The sequence below is a fragment of the Penicillium antarcticum genome (assembly GCF_028974205.1).
Source record: "Penicillium antarcticum strain IBT 31339 chromosome Unknown utg000009l_segment0_segment0, whole genome shotgun sequence".
Lineage (NCBI taxonomy): Eukaryota > Fungi > Ascomycota > Eurotiomycetes > Eurotiales > Aspergillaceae > Penicillium > Penicillium antarcticum.
In genome coordinates this window covers 3,956,088-3,975,750 of record NW_026695307.1, presented here as the reverse complement: position 1 = coordinate 3,975,750, position 19,663 = coordinate 3,956,088, and the positions used below count along the sequence as shown (strand labels likewise).

The following is a 19,663-nucleotide window of genomic DNA, read 5'->3' as shown; positions in this document are numbered from 1 at the left end:
TTGAGCACGATGACCCGTAAGATTCTAAAATTGGACATAATAGCGCAAAACTAGCCCAGAGACCGTACTTGACAAATCGCATTGCGTGCGACCATTCCTATACAAGGACGAAGAGTGACATGTTATGCTGAACAGCTCTACTGCTTTTCTACCAACTTTCGCTGCTAACCCCGGAATACATATCGTTCTCAATCCACCCCAGTTAAAGCCGCCCCATAGAAGCAGTAGTACCCGGTTTTGCGGGGTCACTAAGATCGACAAACCCATGCCTCTCATAAAGCGGTGCACCAGCCTTACTAGCATCAACATAAGCGCCGTCACCCTCCCGATCGGCAATATCACATCCCCACTGAACAAGCGCAGAGCCAGCTCCGCAACGACGGTAGTCGGGATGTGTACCAAGCATATCGAGATCTGAATCTATCAAGTTAGCCAATTTTATACAGCAAAGCCCACAAGACGGCGATAGTGATCGTGATCATAATCAGCCCGTAGGCAGAATCAAGTAATCATATGGCGGGGACAGGGCTCATACAATAATGCTTCCTCTCACCCATTACCCGCCTCCGATCATCCTCCAACTTCCCAAAGAAAGCATCGCAATCGCCAGCCGGCATGTCTGCATGCCAAGGCGGGAAACGAGGGCCGCGCTGGTTGGGCATGGCCAGATCCCATTTGGCGTAGGCTGCTAGTCTGGGACGGCCGTCTACATCCTTTGTAGTTGGGTCGATGATTTTGATGTATTTATGGTAGGGCTTGTTCTCCATGTCATGGTAATTTGCTTCTGTCATCCATGCGCGCACACCGGGTGTATCGGGCATTAGGTGGTTCATGCTTTCATTGAAGACTGTGAACCAAAGGTTTGTTATTGCGGGTATGTCGTCTGGTGTGGCGAGCTCTAGTATCAATGGGGCTTTTAAGGCCATTTTGGTGGTCGGTGATTGATTGATTGATTATTGTTGTTGTTGTTGTTGTTGATATGACTGAGGGGCAGTGTCGGTATACTAGTAGACTCGGTGGGGACTTAGCCGACTGGCGGTCAGATTCGACTGGAAATCAATTCGGTCGCGTTTGTAATGTGACTGTGACAGTACTCTGCATTGCATGGAAATGCATCGCTGCGAAGGGAACTTTTTTTCGCTGACAGGTCTGCCGATCTCGGCGAATTTTACGGCCAAAACTAAGCATGAATCGAGGGGTCTGAGGCTCGACACTCAATGTATGTCTATGTCTATATTGACATCACTACTCCGTGCTTCGGCTTAGTACTGGGGGAAAGTGGGATAGTTCCAGCTCTTTCCACTCTGGATGAGCTGCGAATCGACGCCATTGCTACCGCTGCTGACGTGCAAGACCTTTGTGAAGGCCACCTGGGAGTAGTAGGTGAACGAGACACCGACGGGAATGAAGGCTACGTCACCCATGAAAAGGGTAGCGACCGGGTAATCGCCGATCTTGATCATGAGCACACCCTCGAGAACCTCAAAGGCGGCAGCACCAGGCAGAGTGTAAGTGGGAGCATTGTCCTTGGTCTGGCGGCTGAGCGAAATAGTCGAGAGAGTGTAATTGGTATCCTGAGCCTGGGCAGGAGTGACCAGAGGCTGGATGACCTGGTATCCGAACTTGGAGTTGAGGTACTTGGGGCCGTAGTTGTTGGCAATGAAATAGGGCTGAGCTGGCGTGCCGAGGGAGTTGTCGCCGGTGTGCCATTCGGAGTTGTCAATGGGAGCAGTGCCGTTGACGAAATCGCGACGCGGCTCAAAGTCGAGCTTGGCGTAGACATCAAACCTTTGCAATGAAGAAATGACGCTGGAGTCTGGCGAGGAAGAGCTGTTGGAGTGGGCAGGAACATAGGGGGTGTCGGTGCCCGAGGTGTAGTTTGTTCCGAGGGCATAGAACAGATCTCTGGATATAGGTTAGTATATCTCTAGTGGGGTTTGATGTATATGAATTCTTACTCAAAGCCACCAGGGACAATGACGCCGACCATCTCAGTGTCGGGATCTAAGATCTGGAAGGTATGGGTGGTATTCCTAGGGACTGATCCGTAGTCACCCTGAGTGAGCAAACGTGCCTGTTGCTCATTCGAATCCTTCTGGGCCCAAAGCTGGAAACGGCCCTTGAAGTTGAAGAAGTTTTCATAGTGTTTCTGGTGAATGTGCGGCAAGACACCCAATGAACCACTGGAGGGCGCATTTGTGCTCATCAAAGTGAAGGCATAACCAGAAGAAGGACCAGTCACGGTGAAGCGGTACAGCTGGTCCCCAACAGTGACAGCATGCGAGTTGGCATAATGCGGGATGACATAGGGGCGCGGAGAAGAGGGCGCATTCTCAAGGTAAAGCTCTTCAAGGGTGGCCGACTGAGCAAGGCCAGCACTAAACGAGGCCAACAGCAAAAGAGAGGATTTCAACATCTTGAAGGGTGGATATTCAAATTGCACGTCCCGGTCCTTGGGTATGCGTGCTATATAACAAAGGAGAACTCGGAAATGCCGCGGTCAAATAGACTAAAAGAAGATTATTCAGGAACAGACGAACGGCGTGGATCCACAAAGTTCCTCTTTCCTCTCCACCCTTCGCCAGTTTGGCATCAATATCTGGATGAAAGGAGAAATCGGCTTGAGAATAGCTCGGCAATTCCGGATCGACAAATCGTCAGGGCCGGTATCCAAGCGATCCGACGATGACTTCTTCGACTGAGCTTGCGTCGACTGGATCCACTAGAGCTGATCGGCATTAATCTTTGCCGAATCTTCTCCCGGTCCGCTATGGCTTGTATAGCAGGGATCTTCTTCGGACGTCGACTACATTCATCCGTCCCCGAAATGAAATCTGCGGAGAAGGGTGACATCGCTTCATCTTGGACATGCCGTCATATACTGTATCAAGGGAGGATTCTTCACGCGTGGGTCCTGTTTCAGGCCTTGGCGGAGTATCAGGAGTAGTGCGACGAGTTGGACTCAATTTGACAGTGTACATGGACACTGTCAACTCAGAGAAGATGCCTACGTCAAACTCAGGTTTCATGCAGTTATCCACTTCCCGACGCCTCAACGCCTCCAATAGTTTGATCCGGCACGGCGTCGGCAGCCATTTCCCGACCTCCGACAGTAAAGCGTAAAGCCGATTATTAAGCAGAATAAATAAGTTAACTTAGGGTATAGACTCGAGCTCCATGTAATCACACACCTACCCAGATATAAATATCTAAGCATCTAAGCAAGCGCCTTAATCTGCCCCACCAAATCAACAACAGTCTCCCTAAAAGGTCGATACTCAACCCCCAATTCCTTGCTCACAGTCTCCCCATCAACCCCATAAGAAGCAACCGGCTTCTCGCCCATCTTATAGTTTCCAGTAACACTCTTCTTGCCCCACTCAAACTCCCCCCGAATAATATCCGCCGCAAGCTCATAAGAGAATGGCTCCGACGAAGCAGGAATAAACCTCTTTCCCCCTGCCTCGGGAGTAAGCAACGCTTGAACATGCGCCTCTGCAAGATCGCGCGCATCAATCCAAGCAGGGACTCGAGCACCAGGTAAAGGGTCCGCGCCGGCTGCTACACTCCAGAGGACGGAGTTGGATTCGTTGAGTTGTGCCACGGTAGGCACTGGGTGCACGACTGGGCCGAAGACCATTGGTGGGCAGAGAGTTACTAGGTCGAAGGAGGTTTTTTGGTCCCGCACAAAGTCCCAGGCTGCTTTTTCGGCGAATTTCTTCGAGCCGCGGTATGCGACTACTGAGTTTGATTCTGGGGAGATTGAGGTTTCGTATGTTAGGGGATTCCAGTCGGCTGCTGTGTAGGTGAAGCCTGCTGGTGGGGTTGTGTTCACGTCCACTACGGCGGCGAAGGAGGAGGTCATGACGACACGCTTAATGTTTGAACCTTGTTTGGCTGAGGCTGAAAGGATAGATTTCACGCCGTTGATTGCTGGTAGGACGAGTTCTTGTTCGTTATTTGTTGTGTCGTAGAAGAATGGCTAGTTTACGAATTAGCTTGTGTTGTTTCTAGAAAGAGATTTGGGGATGGGGGGCATACACTTGCTACATGGATGACTGCATCAATGCCATCCATCACAGAATCGAACACTCCGATCTTGGTGAAGTCTTCTACAACGACCCAATCGAGCTGAGAGGCATATTGAGGACGCGCTGCCTTCATCTGATCTCCCTTTGCCTTGGATCTTGTTGATCCCCGGACTGAAAATCCGCGAGCCAAGAGGTTATCGACGACATGAGCGCCGATGAATCCTGTGGCGCCGGTGACGAGAACATATCTGCGATTGTGAGCTTTGATTGATGTGACAGCACTGGTCATACATACGAAGGCTTCTGTGCAGACATTTCGATCGAGATATGTGAGATGATGTCTGTCAACGCTGTGTCTATTGAGACAATATTGGGGCAACCCCGCATGGGGAACCGACTCGGAGTTACTGCGAGGAAGTGGGATTTGGTTCCCCACGCGGTGGCATCTAGTGTGGGGGAGAAATGGTATGGAGTAGAGTATGTATTGTTCTGTTATGAAATGGTCTAATCCGTCTGGGCATGTAAGAGTTCAAATGTTCTGTCAAGTGGCAGCATCTGCAGACCACATCTATAATGAAACTCTCCATTGAAACCCGCCAAAGTCTATTCACTTTTGCTGCAGCACCTCTTCGGTGGTGCGAAGCACAATATCAAATGCATTGCGAACGTTCTTTTCCTCAGCTAGAGGATTGGCACTCACAACACGGATCACATAAACACCATCAATGACAGTGGATGTGATGAAGATCTCTCCTCGCGAGTTGATCAACTCATACACTTTCTTAGTCAGAGTATCAGCCCCTTTATCCTGAACAGCGCGCTCAGATGTGCCATTAGCCCCGTTAAATGAAGATTGAGGGTTTCTTAAACGGAAAACAGTCAAAGCGAAACCGGGCTTCGTCACAATCTCAAACAGATCAGAGCGACTGCGCACCAAGTCGGCAAAGATATCACCAAAGCCGATCGTCTTGCGGATATGCGCTTTCATGCCGTTGAGACCGTAGCTTCGCATGACGAACCAGATCTTCAATGCGCGGAATCTACGACCGAGGGAAATTGACCAGTTTCTGTAATCAATCACTGTGCCCATGTCGGAGTATGGGTTGCGCAGGTAGGTTGGTGTGATATCAAGGGCATTAGTGAGATCCAAGCGATTCCGAACGTAGAGGACACTGGTAATAGTTAGAATCAGAGAGCATGTAAAGAGATCCCGCCAAATCCAGCGATACTTGCCTGGCATCAAAGTTGACTAGCAGCCACTTATGCATGTTCATGTTGAAACTGTCAACACCCTCCGCAAAGTCCTTTGCAATATACTGCCACTCATCCGCGACAAGCGAAGCACCAGCATAAGCGGCATCGATGTGCACCCAGATGCGCTGCCAGTGGGGCTTCTCCTGCAGTACAGCCTTGAGCTCTGCAAAGCGATCCACACTGCAGGAGTTGGTAGTACCCATGGTCATAGTAAGGTGATACGGGGTAAGTCCATCCTTATCACACTTCTCAAGGACCTCCCGGAGACGCGGTCCAGTCATCTCCATGTTATCTTCTAGCCTGGCAGTCACGCTACGGAAGCGAGTACCAGCAATTAGAGCTCCCTTAGCTCCGCTGCTGTGGGTTTGATCACTGGCAATGGCAACGAGCTTGCCCTGGACATCGAACTTCCGGTCTTCATACTCGGGCGTACCCTCTTTCAGACCCTCTGCAAGCAAGACCTCCCGAACACGCCTCTCTCGTGCAGCGACGATAATCGTCGCGATTGCATCACTGGCACTGTTCTGGATTACACCTCCACCATGTGTCTCGGATGTGCTTAGGAAGCATTCGGGCAATGCTAGGGCCTTGGCAACCCAGTCCATCACGATGGTTTCCATTTCTGTACATGCTGGAGAACAGAGCCAGTTGAATGCTGGTGCGGTGAAGGTAGCCGAGTACATCTCGCCTAGAATGCTGGGGTATGTGACGCTGGCTGGGTAGTATGCCATGAAGTTCGGGGATTGCCAATGGGTCAAGCCGGGTTTGATCTTTGTGTCAACATCTTCCTGAATCTGGGCCCAGTCTTCTGGCTCATCGGGAGGGTTCTCGGGGATCAGAGGACGAAGATATCCGGGGTCGACGGCGGGGAGAACTCTTCGCTCGGGGACTGTATCGAAGTACTTGACGACTGGGAAATTGTAGGTCAGAATGAAGATCTATTTAGCTACTGGTATATAGCCCATACTGTCATCAATGGCTGAGTGAGCCGCATCACGAAATTGGTTGCGATCCATGCTGCACGTCAATTAAATGTCTGCGCCGCGGGGAAGTGGGGCAATTGATAGTCGGGATGGAACAGCCAGATATCCAGATATACTAGCTAAGGGATGGCTCGTGGAGGCGTATGCAGGGAGAACAGAGAGGAAAATCAAAAGCTGTCAATGAAAAGACGGGGAATTAGGCGTGTCAAGCACAAGGCGTGGGGGGAATTAATTCCGTCGGAAATTTTCTTTCCGAGGAACGTTCCGTCATTCCGAGGACTTTACAAAAGTGTATGAGGCTCATCTACGGTAGAGCTACCCAGTGAGGCTCTTCAACATGTGACTCAATCCTCCTCTTCCTCCGGATCATAGATATCTCCAGCGAGAGACTTCTCCAATCTAGTTCCATCCTCCAACACAATCTCTTTACTAGGAACAACCACCACGAAGATTCTAGCAACGTCCTTGCCCCGATTGACCCATTCATGGTTCACACCCCGACAGACAATGACATCGTGTTGATTCAAAATCCTTTCTTCACCACCGTCAGTGATGAATCCAACAGTGCCAGACAAAACGACACCGTAATCCAAGCTTAGCGTGCGGTGGAACCATCCTGCGTCGGCAGGGGGCAGGTCGAGGATACGACAAGAAGGTCCCTTAGTATCGGCGAGCGGGACGAGGGACTTAGGCGGATCGGCGACCGTCTTCAGATTGTCCACTGGGAACCCGCGCGATCGGTGGATTTGGATGACGCCAAATCCAGAGTCGGGGCCTGGCGTAGAGAAGACTGGTGCGGTTTTGGGATCATAAGGCGTAATAATTTCGTCCGAGGCAAAATGTCCCTTGCCTTGGGAATCGTGACTTGCAACAACGCGACGAATTGGAGCGTCCATGTTTGAATTGGTGGTGTGGAATGGTGGCTTGTCAGGTAGAGGTATCTGAAGAATTGCTGTTTGTGCTACTGTTTAATTGCGCGATACAGCGCCATCTTATATAGTTGTTTAACACCTTATCTACAACTATGCTATCTATTGAGATTTCATTCCAATGGCTTCTGTGCGCAGCTAGGTGGATGTTGTCGACCTGATTGATAATCTCGAGATTTATAATATGGGGGCCAAAACCCTCAACATGCCATAAAGCACGACAATTGATTGGAGCTTCGAAGTACAGCTTATAAATTTCTATCATTTAGTCTCGTTCGTTCAAGCTGACGAGGCCGATGATTGTACTAAGCTAGATTGGACGGAGTGAAGTGAGAGATGAAAGAGTACTACCTCAGTCTTTCAAAACAAGCCGATCTAGAACCCAAGGGTACAAAAATTACAGATTTGAGCCAAGAGGGATTAGAGACGTGATGAATGTATTGTCTAAGGCCATGAGAGAATGCTTTAATGGCAAGTCTCGTTTCATCTGACAAGATATCTAGTCATCTTTTTTATCCGGCTTGTCGTAGTCATCTTCGTACACCTCGTCTCCCAACTCTTCGCCTCGGATTGTCAATTTATTCATTGGCAAGAAAACAAACAACATCCGGCACCACTTCTTATCACTCCTATTCCGAAATGAATGAGCCGTACCTCTCTGCACACTCACATCACCACGATGCATGTGCCTCTTCGAACCCGAATCCAGCACGAGATCCACCTCTCCTTCAAGTATCACGCCATAGTCAACACTGACAGTCCGATGCATCGGCGTGGCCTTTCCAGGACGGAGATCGATCATCCGGAAAACTGTCCCTCCATCGGTTGTAATGCCCGGTGGTTGATGCAGGAACTCGTCGTACATGGCTACATCGGCTTCGTCATCGACGGATACTGGCATACTAGTTGTAGCGTATAGAAGGGCAATCTCGCCATCTTCCCCGGCCGGCTTTGAGGGGAGATAATCGGGTACCTGTGCATGAGGAAGAAACACCGCTTCGCCTTCCGTATTGTGGGTTGTGATATAGCGGTGGATGTAGGGGAGGTCGTTCTTTTTGTATGAGAGCATAGTGAGACACTAGAGATGGCATTGGAGAAGAGAAGTATTTTGGAAGGAAGAGCATAATGGATAGATTTGGACATGAATGGTGATTGAGAAATCCTATCACATCATAGTGGCATCATTCTATAAAATAGAGGTTTTATGCTTAGTTTGGTTCCAATGTTGAGAAGAACCTGACAAGCACTACACCACCAGCGTCAGAAAACGACGTTATAAGCATGAGTAAAACAGAGGCAATCTCACGCAGGCATTAAAATCAGTTCAAATCAAGCTTCTTGTACATCATCTGGCTTAGCTTGTTGCTAAGATGACCTTCCAACATTCGCTTGTGCCCCTCCGATATCTTCATCTTAGTATGTAGAGTACCAGCATATCGCTCGATGCATTCTTCCAGACTGGGGCCGCTTTCAAAAAATTCTTCATCTTTCTTAGCAGCGACTGCGTCAGACCAGAGAGTCTCCAACTCTTCCCTCCAACCCAACGCATCGGCCAACTGACGAACACCATTGTCACACGTGCCAATAATGCAAACATCCTCTTCCCGACTTCCAAAATCACCCGCTTTTTCATTATTGATCAAAACGCGTGGAATCCCCTCTCTAACCGAGCGCGGCAAACCCGAGCAAGGAGCGCTCGTTCCCATCACAAGCATCAGGTCCGCCTCATGAACCTCCTTTTGTCTTTCTTCAAACTCCGCTGGGAGATCCTGCCCAAAGAACACAACGTCAGGCTTCACTGCACCACCACATCCGCCCTGCAGACAATAAGGCACCTCGCCCGCCCCAATAACTTTCTTCATAAGATCATCAGGATAATGCGCCTTGCATTTGTCACAGTGCTGATTCTTCCAGTTACCATGCGCCCAGAGGACTTTGTCTTCCGGGACACCAGCATTTTGTTCAAGACCGTCGATATTCCGAGTGAAAAGAAAGTGCAGAAGGTTCTTCTTGGCTAGTAATGCTAGGAATGCATGAGTCACCGTTGGCTTGAGATTGCCCGGGTGTCTTGCCATTGCAATCGCGTAAAATGGCTCGGGTGTGTGCTTGAAATAGCTGATATGGAAGATCGCCTCTGGGTATGGGAGTCTCAGTGGCGCCAGCTTGTCATAGAGTCCTGTGGTCGGGGATCTGAAGTCTGGGATCCCTGCGCCGGTACTGATACCGGCGCCTGTTAAGACGACGATTCGCTTGGCTTGACCATTTTTGATGCGGTTGACGATTGATTGGATGTCGGGATTTGGTTGAGAACCCGTAAATTCAGGCGCAGTGTTCTCGTTAGACATAGTGTTCTGGAAAGAGTCGCGAAACCTTACTTCATCAAGATATCTTCCAGGAGACGATATAAAAACAAACGGCGGAGCTTAGGCCATAGGATAATAACATCATGTGATGTCAGATTGTTTACTTTGGCGCAGAGCCTCATCGGTGAAGAGACGGTCCAACCAGGCAAACCGATTACCACAAGATCTCCGCATTACATCCCTTGACTGAAAAGATCGACAGGCTGCAGGCGTTTTGACGTGTCACACGGTCATTTTCAAACAAAGGAAGGAACTTCGGGCCTCAATCCATGAAACGAAAGGAACTAGGAGATTGCTCATTATTCACATGGCATAGTGACGTTTGTCAATTCGGTCAATAAATCTGTCCAGTCCGGTGTTTCTAGCTCCGTGTACGCGGTGCCATCAAGCATCTCCGTCCACATGTCCTCTAGAGGCAACGGATCTGAAACCGATTCTGACAGCAGTATCGGTTGACAATCAGAGACTTGTGGGGCAAAACAGACTCTTTTTGGGCCCAGGGAAGTAGCCGTAACAAGATCCGCTTGTGAAAAATTTGCTGTGACATTTGAGATAGAAGATGCAGGGGGATCTGCATGTGAGCCACTAGAAATAGGCCTCTTTTCTTGCTTGCAATGTTTTCGCAAAATGTCCATCATCGCACTTATCCCTTCGCGGGCAATTGGTGAAGATTGTTGTGCCCTACTCAACATGCGACACGCATCAAGGACTTCCTCTTTCCTTTTTTCTGCCAGTATATCGTCCCAGTTGAAGCAGACATCAATCAGAAGAATGACAGCTGCCATGAAAACGTGGTGCATGACTGACCATATCATCGAACTATGTGGAGTAAACACGGGCTCTTGTTCATCCATCATGCGCTTGACCTCAAGAATCTTGCGAGCGGATTGAAGCGATATTACATGAGAATAGGAGTAACGAGGGTCTTTGGATCCACGCACGAAATAGTGGCGATGCAAGCGACAGAGTCGGGAGTGATAGCCTTGTTGAACGATGGATCGTTGCCATGCTAAAGTCGGGCGCTCGCGGTAGAGCGTCGCGAATTCACGTCGGGAGATTTGATCGAAACGGAAAAAGCTCGGAATCCCAGCGCAAGCTTTGTGAAGTTCCCGATCAAGCTCAAGTATCTTCTCGTATGGTACTTCTTGTCCATTCAGATGGTATCCTGCGGTTTCGTCCACTATGTGACGGCATACAACAGCCAACCTCATTCGACAAAGACTATAGGACATGTCGGTCGGAGAGGAAAGAGGCAGCCCAGCCTCGGCATGTTCAATGTCCTTGTCGTCAACATTCAACGGCTCCCGCACTTTCATATGCTGGGGTTGGACGGTGTATGTCCCTTCCTGAGGACCACTAAGGAAACCTAATAGCCTTATAAATGATCAGCAATCAGCAAATTCACGAAAAAAAATCTCCATATCTGAGGCTTACCAGTCGTACGTGGCGAGATCCCACCACAGCCGACGCCTAAGTTCAACATTGGTTTTGTCGGATCCATTTGCTGCGCGTTCATCTACAGATCGACTTGAATCCACGAGATGCAGTCGCATACTGGTTGCTTGGCTCATAAATGACCTGTGCACACAGAATGAGCTCACAGAAGGAGGTAAATTCATGTTGGACAGATAATGTCCAATTATCATAGTTGCCTGTAGACCTTCGATGGTCGGATACGCGATATAATTGCCTTGAATCAGCGCGGCTCCTGCTAGAAATGTTGTCTCCTGGCTACAGAGGTCTGCATATTCTGATGATTCCATCAAAAGTTTGTAGTAGATGGCCGAGGCAACTATACTGAACAGCAAGGCAGCGTAACCAAAGTTTATGCTCTCGTTGCAGGCGACTTGCTCATAAATCGTTTCAATTTGTCGTTCAACCTGACTTTGTATGATAAGATGGTACTGGAAATCGAGATAGTTGCAGTAATATCGAAACAGGCTCAACGCTTCGGCCTTCGGGGGCAGATATGATGGCAGATGAACTGTAGCTGGATTCTCACGCGCGGCTATTGGATCACGTCGAATCATAGCAGATTGCACGCCAGGAACTGTGTTCTGGCGTAGAGATGAATGCTCGCTTTGTTGATTTTGGGAGAGCTCTGCTCTCAACGGGGCAGGAATCGCGCTCGGTACACGATGCCCCATGACTATAGTCTCAAGCCAGTCTGCCGTCAAAAGAGGCTCGTTTCGATTGCTTTGTTGCGTTTCTGAGTCAATTCGGATACTTCGTTGCACAGTTAGAGGTGGCTCAAGCCTGATGTTGTCCAACGTAGGTCTCTCCTCTGTGTGGCTCCCGGATTTCATTACCCCTGAGCCACCGGTACTATAAAGACATTCAAGCTTGCGCATAGCACAGTTACCGCAAGGATATCCCCTATCACACTTGGATTTCTTCCTCCGGCAGGACTCGCAGGAAACAGGGTCCTGTCGAGGCTGCTTCTTCGGAGGCGATCCAGCACTTCCAAATTGGGTCTCAGCGCTCGGCTTTCGCTTCATTGTATTGCACTAACAATAAGAGAACCAGAACAAACCGATGAAATCAGAAACGACGCGACGCGACATGAGAATATGCCCTGTGGCAATTGTTGGGAATGTAGTCACAATGGTCGGAAGGTCCGTGGAGACTCCGGTGGACACTAAGCCTGATTCGTTGACCATACATAGCCAAATTCTCATTCCAACAAGCAACTCTGAGCAGCAGGAGACCCTCGGAGGCTCCGGTGAAGCATTTTTTCCCTTGCAGATGCAGATAGTCTAGATGAACGTAAGTATTAATATTCTTGCAATGTTTTCAACTTCCAGCTTTTCAAGATCTATTGCTCGCCGGCAGATACCAACAGCCATCCAAGTTGAGACGGAGAAATGGCATCTACTGAATACATGTGAGCTGAATTCACCTCTAAACTGATGATACTAAAAGCTCACATTCCAAGGCATCGGGCATGGTTCGTCATATTCGGGGCCTTTACTTGTCTGTTCTGCACCATCGGGTTCATGAACTCGTTCGGTATCTTTGAGGAATACTATGGCAGGAACCAGCTTTCATCAAGTTCATCATCTACCATTGCATGGCTTGGAGCTATTTCAATATTCTTCCTCTTCTCAATTTCTATTGGGGCAGGCGCAATGCTTGACATATTTGGACCAAAGGTGAAATTGATCTATTTTGACTATCTGAGCGATACAGAGACGAAGCTTACCTCATATCGTACGTACAGCTTATGGTTTACAGTGGCTCCATCGGTACCGTCTTTTCAATTATGATGATTTCACTTTGCCAGGAGTTCTACCAATTTCTACTTGCACAAGGGGTTTTGTTGGGGATCTCCATGGCTCTGGTAACATGGCCCATGCTCGCACTGGTCGGAAAATACATCAAAATCAAACGCGCAGCTGCCATGGGCATCGTCCTTGCAGGCTCATCCCTCGGGGGTGTTATTTGGCCCATCGCTATTGACAGACTACTTGAAAGTCCTAGTATCGGCTTCCCATGGACTATGCGAATCGTTGGCTTCATCATGATACCTTGCTTCATATTCTCTTGCTCTGTTGCCAAATCCCCAATGGCACCGCGGAGCGCAGAAAGTGAGACATGCGAAAGATTGAATAACGAGAAGAATCCGGATCCAGACATTCAACCGCGGAGTCATAAGGCAGAGGCCTTGGATTTCTTCAAACAGCGCTCGCTGCAATTATTGTGTCTTGCCATGTTCGTAACTTATTTTGGGATGTTCTCCCCATTTTTCTACACAACATTATATGCTGTGGAGAAAGGGTTTTCTACAACTTTGGCTTTCTATACTGTCTCGATTGTGAACGGCACTTCATTCTTTGGTCGGATTCTTCCGGGTATCGTCGCTGATAAGTACGGAAAGTTCAACTGCTGCATTTTGGCGACCATAAGTGCAGGAATTGTGGCTTTGTGCTGGACTAAAGTGACGTCCGTTGCTGGACTTGTGATCTGGTGTGCTGCTTATGGCTTTGCTTCTGGCGTGAGTTGCCTTGCCTATCACCGAAAATACAGACTAACTTCGCTCAGGGTATTCTATCTCTACAGCAAGCCTGTGCTGCACAGGTTGCCAGCAAAAATACTCTCGGTCTAGCCATTGGAAGCGTTTCAGGTTCTACAGCTCTATCGTAAGATCCCTTGCTCGAGGTAGTTTTGTATATTCTGACAAAATCACAGTGCTATGGCCAATGTACCCATTAGTGGTGCTCTTTCTGAGAAATACGGGTATCTTTCATTGTCACTCTTCTCTGGCGTATCATTACTTCTAGGTGGCATTTTCTTGATTGCTGCTCGTTTGGTACAAAAGAAGCAACTTCGAGCGATCGTCTGATATTTGTGCATTTGACTAGGAATGGAATGTGGGGCCGGAACTGGAGAAAATGTGGGGATCTTCATAATGCATGCCTGGGCTTTCTTCGGAGCAGACTCGGGCATCATTCTTGGCCAATGGGGTCTGCATATCCACGCCCAGGAATAAGCACAAAATAGCGCTTCAACACCTGCTTTCTGAAACATATTATAATCTGCTCAATTTCTAGCCGTGCCTTCCTTGGCAGCGTCTCGAACGATCATGGAAAAGTTATCTCATTCTGAGTGCGTTACACGGTGACCATATGCGTGACCCTAGATAAACACCTAGATTCTAATGCGAAAAGAAGTTGTGCTACGAAATAATTTGGCCAGTATAATAAGGAATAGGCATCCAGTGGTATATGTATCGATCTTGCTGCCAGAGTTCAATATCATGATTCAATTTGTCTCAATCCTTTACATTTATGACCTATATACTACGCTATCATGGCTCCCACTGTTGTCTTCATTACGGGTGCTAACTGAGATCTGGGCTTCGCGTTGGTAAAGGGTTTCTTGGCCAATTCAAACTTTGTGTGTTACAGTTCGAAGCGGTATTAGCCAGCCGCTGATCAAGCCGCTCGTAGGCTGTCGTTGCTGCGGTCCGAGATCCGGCACACTTAACCGCTAAGGAGCTATCTTATCAGTCCGCCGGCAAAGGCAGCAGCAACGTCGTAGTGAAGGTTGGCGCTGGTGTTGAGAAAAAGGCGTTGATCATATTGATTACGCTGTTGCCAATGCCGGCATCGCTAAAGCCTTTCTCCTTATCAAAGACGCCAAACGCACCGACGTGCTCGAGCATATTGAGTTGATTGTCCTGAGCGATATCTCTTTCTACCAATCCACTCGCCGTATACTTAAAAAGTCGGTCACCAAGCCTGTCTATGCTGTGATGGGCTCTGGAGCCGGAGCTTTAGCGTAAGATATCCCTTCGCCTATCTATTTGCGTTTATTGTTTCTTTTCATTTGATGCCTCTACCATCCTAATTCACTATCTAGTTGTCAGCTCTCTAATTCTAACACAGCATACGGTGCTTGTAGAACAGTTCTCTCGTGGTCCGATGTTCGAATCGCCCCGCAGATGAGTGGCTTAACAGCTTTGTATTGAACCCCGGCCGAATACAGACCGACATGGGAAGCGAAGCTACGAAAAGTTGGGATATAGAATAGGCACCGGTCACTATTGATGAATATTCTAGTGTATGGTCGATGCCTTTACCAATGGGAACAAGGAGCAGTACGGTGGCAAGGTTGTCTTTTACACCGGCAAATTTCAAGAGCATTAGATTGCTTGGGTTATTTTGCTTGATCGGTGGTTGGAATACAAGAAAGCTAGACTAAAGAGGTAGAGGTAGTTTATACATGTGCAATTTCAGTACTTAAAATGTGCTATAGCTTCAGTGTACAAGGGTATAGATCATCACCTAGTCCAACATATATACAAACACTTACGGGCACAGTACAGTGCCAGATGCCTTGTATGCACACTAAAATCACGTTTATCCTCTCTGGGGCCAAGCATTGTACAGGCCCTCAAAGACAGTCACATTTCCAAAGGTAGCTTCTCCCACACCATTGTGGAAGAAGCTAATATTAGTCGAGTTTGCATACCAAGAGCTGTATTAAGAGTTAGTCTTTTTGCTACGTGATGAAACCGGATCTACTTACCGTGCCCAAGTACTCAACGCGAAGCGACCATTGGCATAAACCTCCAGAACACCATTGTCCGCCACGATAGTCAGCTCCAAGGTCTCGACTTTTTCTGCTCCATCCTGTGCGATATCGAAAAGGCGCAGACGACCAGCCTCGTTGTCGCTGCTGATTCCATCTGTGGTCTTTGCTGCGGCACTGGTATTGCTGCGATCGATAATGACAGACTCGTTTGAGAATTGGTAGTAGATATATGTTGACTCAAGCTCGGACGAAAGAATCCTGAAACCGGATTGAAGATCGGAGCCACGGGCCGAGCTAGGGAAGGAAATGTTCGCTGTCAGAACGAAAAACTTGCTGGATGGTGAAGTTTTGAACGCCAAATCTCCGACTTCTGACAAAGTCCGACCTCTCTCGATAGTGGAGGGTGCGGATGTCAGAGCATTGTAGGTTTCCCTAGCCACTGAAATTCCCATGGACTCGACATCAACTTGGCCGCTTGCCTCGCGAGAAATGCGCCAAGAAGAACCTGGCTCGCGTGCAAGTTCATTGTCCACAACATTGGGGAGGGTTTGGACCTTCAGCTCGCGAGGAAGAAGAAGGGCTCCGGTCCAATTTTGCTGAGACGTGGGGAAACCAGTTGCCAGCTCGAACAGGTCTCCAGTAAGCCAGACATATGAGATGAATCGATCCGGTGCGCCGCTCTCAGAAGAGGCCTTCGAAGTAGCGGGTAGAATCTTTCCAGCAGCCGCATACGATGACAAGCCCCAGTCAAGTACACCTGCCATGGTAGGAGTGAAGGTGACAGAGTCACCCTTCGTGATATTTCCTGCCACCCACAACATGTCATGGATGGAAGAAACTTTGGGAGTGATGGGTGCCTCGGATCCCTCAGTACCGAGTGTCATGAACAGTTCTCCGTCGGCACTATATCCCTCTTCATTTAAGCTGAAAATGTTGCCAACCTCAAAGTTGAAGCCCCATCCTCCGGCCCAGTCACCATTACCCCAGGTGGTGTTTACAGACTCCTGCCACCATTGCCCGAGATACTCCCAGTATTGGAAGTCTGCATCGTGCTGACGGTAAAGGAACTGGCAAGGTCCGACATTATGAACACCACCGGAAATGGCGGTATACCAAGTATTCTGGGTGCTGTTGAGGGCCGAATCCAATGCCGGGCTTTGGAAGACATATGGATCACGGAACGCCGTCACGTTGAGGGAAAATGGCGGGGAAGGGATGACCGGACCTTGTCCGAGCTTGGTGAAGTTGCGACCACCATCATATGAAACGGCCAAAGATTGTGTTTCACTTCCCCGGGTATAGGGAATAGACCAGTGAATTGGGAGGTAAGATACCGAAGTATACAGCAATGTGGGCAGACCATCAATACCATTGGGGATCACCGAGCCATCGAAGACAGCGAGTGGATCGTTTCTTCCTCCTGCAACAATTGATGGACTTCCGTCGGACCTCAAGTCTTTGTAGGTAACGAGATCATCTGTAGTCGCACCTGCAATTCCGTCGTGAAGCCAGCCAACATGGAAGAGTCCTGTCTTAGGATCGGTGTATTGCATGCATGGGTCGCCTATCTTTCCTGATGGAGGGAGTACATGAGCTCTCGGTCTCCATGTATCAAACAGAGTAGCATTGGCTAATGTCGACAGGTTTGGGGGTGCTGAGTTGTAATCAATTGAAGCCTCACGACTGAATACAGCACTTGCTGCTCGATCGGCCAAAAAGACCAAAATCGCACTTGATAACTTCATAGTGCTGTTCAATGCTACAGTGCCTCCTATTTACTTCGCGGGGTATAAGCACTTTAATACATCTGATTAGAGCCAAACCTATTTCACCGAGATTTAGTGACGCTCAGAACCAATTAAATGAAGAATCTGCGCAACTCTGGATAGTCTTGCGATGTTCATTGCCTCTTTCGACGCATTCAGAAGTTTGCATGAGCCAACGGCAAAACCGCGGGGAATCTCCGGGCGGCAATTCCCCGACGTAATCAAAATAACCTCGCGATGCACTTGATTTCTTGTTTTATGCCTGCAATTGAATTTACGCTAAAATTAAAATTTAAGTTAAGAACATTTGGCTGATTTCCAGTGAATATAATGGACACTCATCTCCTAGAGTAATCCCAGTTCGCACCTAGTGTAACCGGCGCCAGGCGTCCCGCAATCCTGATTAATCCTATTAGTCCTATTAAAAGCGAATAAATCATCCTTTTGCCGTGGGATGATGCTTATGAAAGAAATGTATGCAGCGGTCTAAAGCTATTATCGCGGTGAGAGACTTGCAGCTAGCCGCTGATGATATCTGAGATGTTAGTAGCAAAGGTATTGCTGTAATTGCATTTATATAGATTTTCTGTTCGAGCTACGATACTGGCACTGAGGATCAAAAATGAGTTTTCGAATTTTAGCTATACTACAACAGGGGGCATAGTGCTGTTCCCAGTATCATGGAGTATTGGACAAGTTCTTCACAAAGTTCTTGAAGTGAATGTATAATTTCATGCACAATTTGTGCTTTGAAGTAATCACTCCTGCTTTGAATTATCGAGTGCCTCGGGTTAGTCATTCAGATTGTATAAACGTGGGGGTGGGAAAAGACTTGTGGGCCATTATTGTACTATGCAGGAGCTCAAGACATGATTTCTCCGGCAATGTTCCGTAAGTAAGGAAGCTAGCTAGATAACTTCGGCATTGAATTTCAAAACCTTCCCCGAACGAGTTTGGTCATTCCATCAAAGGCAGCCCGTCTCTTGTCAAGAATATCATTAAACTCCTCCGCGGGCCCGGCAGAACCAATGATGATTGTATCCTTGCCAGCCACCAGACCATCAAATGCAGCCTCAACAAACTGAGAAACTGGCATACCCATGCTACGCCCTTTCTCTTCGCCCATGTAGTCATGAAGCTCAGCTAGATTTCAGTCAGTTGAATGCTGAGATTAGACTTGGATCAGATGTAGCTGAGACTTACTCTGCACGACAGGGGGAGAAATCTCAATAACCTTGACATTGGTCTTAGATAGCTGTTCGCGCAAGCATAGAGTAAAGACATTCAACGCTGCCTTGGATGCACAATAGGCAGGCATGGGAAAGGCAGGCACAATCGCAATGTGGGATCCCGTGCTATTCTATATTAGTTCGCCATTACATAAAATCGACCACATAACGCGGTACAAGTGATACTCACAAGATGAAGCTAGTTGTGGTATCTTTCTCGGTCAAGAAAGGCAAGAAGGCATGGGTGAGAGCGACAAAGCTGTTAAAGTTGACGCTCACTTCGTTCTGAAACTGATCCAGATTGAACTTAGCGGGGTCAGTCATGTCATACATGTGCTGTACACCTGCGTTGAAGAAGACACATTCGATGTCAGGAAATTGCTTGGTGACACTATTTACTTGGTATTAGTATCAAACTTCCCAGGTTGATCCCGGCTGGATCTGTACCTCTCGACGAAGCCGGGGATGGCTTTCATGTCGGCAATGTCAAATGCAACACCACTAGCCTTTTCTTTGCCGTTCATGCGCACGAATTCATCCAAACGGTCTTGGCGACGACCGACCACAGTGACTTTAAATCCACCCTCGAGAAGTCTGTTGGCCATAGCGAGGCCAATCCCTGAAGTCCCACCAATGAGGAGGACATGCTTGTATGGGAAAGAAGACATAGCTTTCATACTTGTGATACTTATTGAGAGAGTTGAAAAGAACAGCGGCTGGGAAGAAGACACAGGACGACTATGTATCGTATACAAGTCAGACATAAGCGGTGCGAAGCACCGATAGCGTCCTCATCGACCAATCAGGTGTGATTATCCCCACCCTTGGGCTCCATTATCGAAATGGTTGCCAAAAGTGGCTTAGCGTATTTCCAACCCAAGAGTACATTCTAAGCGTCACTTACTGCCATTTCTTCCATGACACAATGGTCTTTCGTGGGCGGCCATCCAAGGCTTGCTCTCGCTGTCGATCTCGGAGATTACGAGTAAGACTACCTGGTCTTCAACCTAGCCACAAGCTAACCCCGAGCAGTGCGACCTCCGACCTGGCTCATGCGGGTCGTGCCTGCGAG

At 48.4% G+C, this 19,663-nt stretch overlaps 11 protein-coding genes across 11 annotated transcripts; 1 reads left to right on the top strand and 10 right to left on the bottom strand.

The window, feature by feature from the left end:
* Window positions 1–202: 202 nt before the first annotated feature.
* On the bottom strand, window positions 203–926 carry N7508_009860 (GNAT family N-acetyltransferase; the record flags this gene model as incomplete). Its single annotated transcript, XM_058467922.1, has 2 exons — window positions 203–414; window positions 536–926. 2 exons carry the CDS (start codon window positions 924–926, stop codon window positions 203–205), a joined length of 603 nt encoding a protein of 200 aa, XP_058315768.1.
* Window positions 927–1,262: 336 nt separating this feature from the next.
* N7508_009859 (uncharacterized protein) lies at window positions 1,263–2,416 on the bottom strand (the record flags this gene model as incomplete). Its single annotated transcript, XM_058467921.1, has 2 exons — window positions 1,263–1,905; window positions 1,959–2,416. The coding sequence occupies 2 exons, from the start codon at window positions 2,414–2,416 to the stop codon at window positions 1,263–1,265; spliced, it is 1,101 nt and encodes a 366-aa protein (XP_058315767.1).
* Window positions 2,417–3,217: 801 nt separating this feature from the next.
* On the bottom strand, window positions 3,218–4,346 carry N7508_009858 (SDR family oxidoreductase; the record flags this gene model as incomplete). Its single annotated transcript, XM_058467920.1, has 3 exons — window positions 3,218–3,982; window positions 4,042–4,279; window positions 4,327–4,346. The coding sequence occupies 3 exons, from the start codon at window positions 4,344–4,346 to the stop codon at window positions 3,218–3,220; spliced, it is 1,023 nt and encodes a 340-aa protein (XP_058315766.1).
* Window positions 4,347–4,638: 292 nt separating this feature from the next.
* Window positions 4,639–6,301, bottom strand: N7508_009857 (putative aromatic-L-amino-acid decarboxylase; the record flags this gene model as incomplete). Its single annotated transcript, XM_058467919.1, has 3 exons — window positions 4,639–5,203; window positions 5,265–6,195; window positions 6,253–6,301. The coding sequence occupies 3 exons, from the start codon at window positions 6,299–6,301 to the stop codon at window positions 4,639–4,641; spliced, it is 1,545 nt and encodes a 514-aa protein (XP_058315765.1).
* Window positions 6,302–6,612: 311 nt separating this feature from the next.
* N7508_009856 (cupin domain-containing protein) lies at window positions 6,613–7,164 on the bottom strand (the record flags this gene model as incomplete). The annotated part of the gene is made up of 1 exon (XM_058467918.1): window positions 6,613–7,164. One exon carries the CDS (start codon window positions 7,162–7,164, stop codon window positions 6,613–6,615), a length of 552 nt encoding a protein of 183 aa, XP_058315764.1.
* A 532-nt stretch (window positions 7,165–7,696) lies between these two features.
* N7508_009855 (cupin domain-containing protein) lies at window positions 7,697–8,266 on the bottom strand (the record flags this gene model as incomplete). The annotated part of the gene is made up of 1 exon (XM_058467917.1): window positions 7,697–8,266. One exon carries the CDS (start codon window positions 8,264–8,266, stop codon window positions 7,697–7,699), a length of 570 nt encoding a protein of 189 aa, XP_058315763.1.
* A 250-nt stretch (window positions 8,267–8,516) lies between these two features.
* Window positions 8,517–9,542, bottom strand: N7508_009854 (uncharacterized protein; the record flags this gene model as incomplete). The annotated part of the gene is made up of 1 exon (XM_058467916.1): window positions 8,517–9,542. The coding sequence occupies one exon, from the start codon at window positions 9,540–9,542 to the stop codon at window positions 8,517–8,519; it is 1,026 nt and encodes a 341-aa protein (XP_058315762.1).
* Window positions 9,543–9,859: 317 nt separating this feature from the next.
* On the bottom strand, window positions 9,860–12,058 carry N7508_009853 (transcription factor domain-containing protein; the record flags this gene model as incomplete). Its single annotated transcript, XM_058467915.1, has 2 exons — window positions 9,860–10,934; window positions 10,995–12,058. 2 exons carry the CDS (start codon window positions 12,056–12,058, stop codon window positions 9,860–9,862), a joined length of 2,139 nt encoding a protein of 712 aa, XP_058315761.1.
* Window positions 12,059–12,424: 366 nt separating this feature from the next.
* Window positions 12,425–13,902, top strand: N7508_009852 (putative MFS monocarboxylate transporter; the record flags this gene model as incomplete). Its single annotated transcript, XM_058467914.1, has 5 exons — window positions 12,425–12,444; window positions 12,496–12,712; window positions 12,781–13,554; window positions 13,602–13,699; window positions 13,749–13,902. 5 exons carry the CDS (start codon window positions 12,425–12,427, stop codon window positions 13,900–13,902), a joined length of 1,263 nt encoding a protein of 420 aa, XP_058315760.1.
* Window positions 13,903–15,421: 1,519 nt separating this feature from the next.
* N7508_009851 (glycoside hydrolase family 32 protein) lies at window positions 15,422–17,341 on the bottom strand (the record flags this gene model as incomplete). Its single annotated transcript, XM_058467913.1, has 2 exons — window positions 15,422–15,539; window positions 15,591–17,341. 2 exons carry the CDS (start codon window positions 17,339–17,341, stop codon window positions 15,422–15,424), a joined length of 1,869 nt encoding a protein of 622 aa, XP_058315759.1.
* Window positions 17,342–18,293: 952 nt separating this feature from the next.
* On the bottom strand, window positions 18,294–19,259 carry N7508_009850 (oxidoreductase, short-chain dehydrogenase/reductase family; the record flags this gene model as incomplete). Its single annotated transcript, XM_058467912.1, has 4 exons — window positions 18,294–18,505; window positions 18,566–18,717; window positions 18,782–18,982; window positions 19,039–19,259. The coding sequence occupies 4 exons, from the start codon at window positions 19,257–19,259 to the stop codon at window positions 18,294–18,296; spliced, it is 786 nt and encodes a 261-aa protein (XP_058315758.1).
* Window positions 19,260–19,663: the final 404 nt, after the last annotated feature.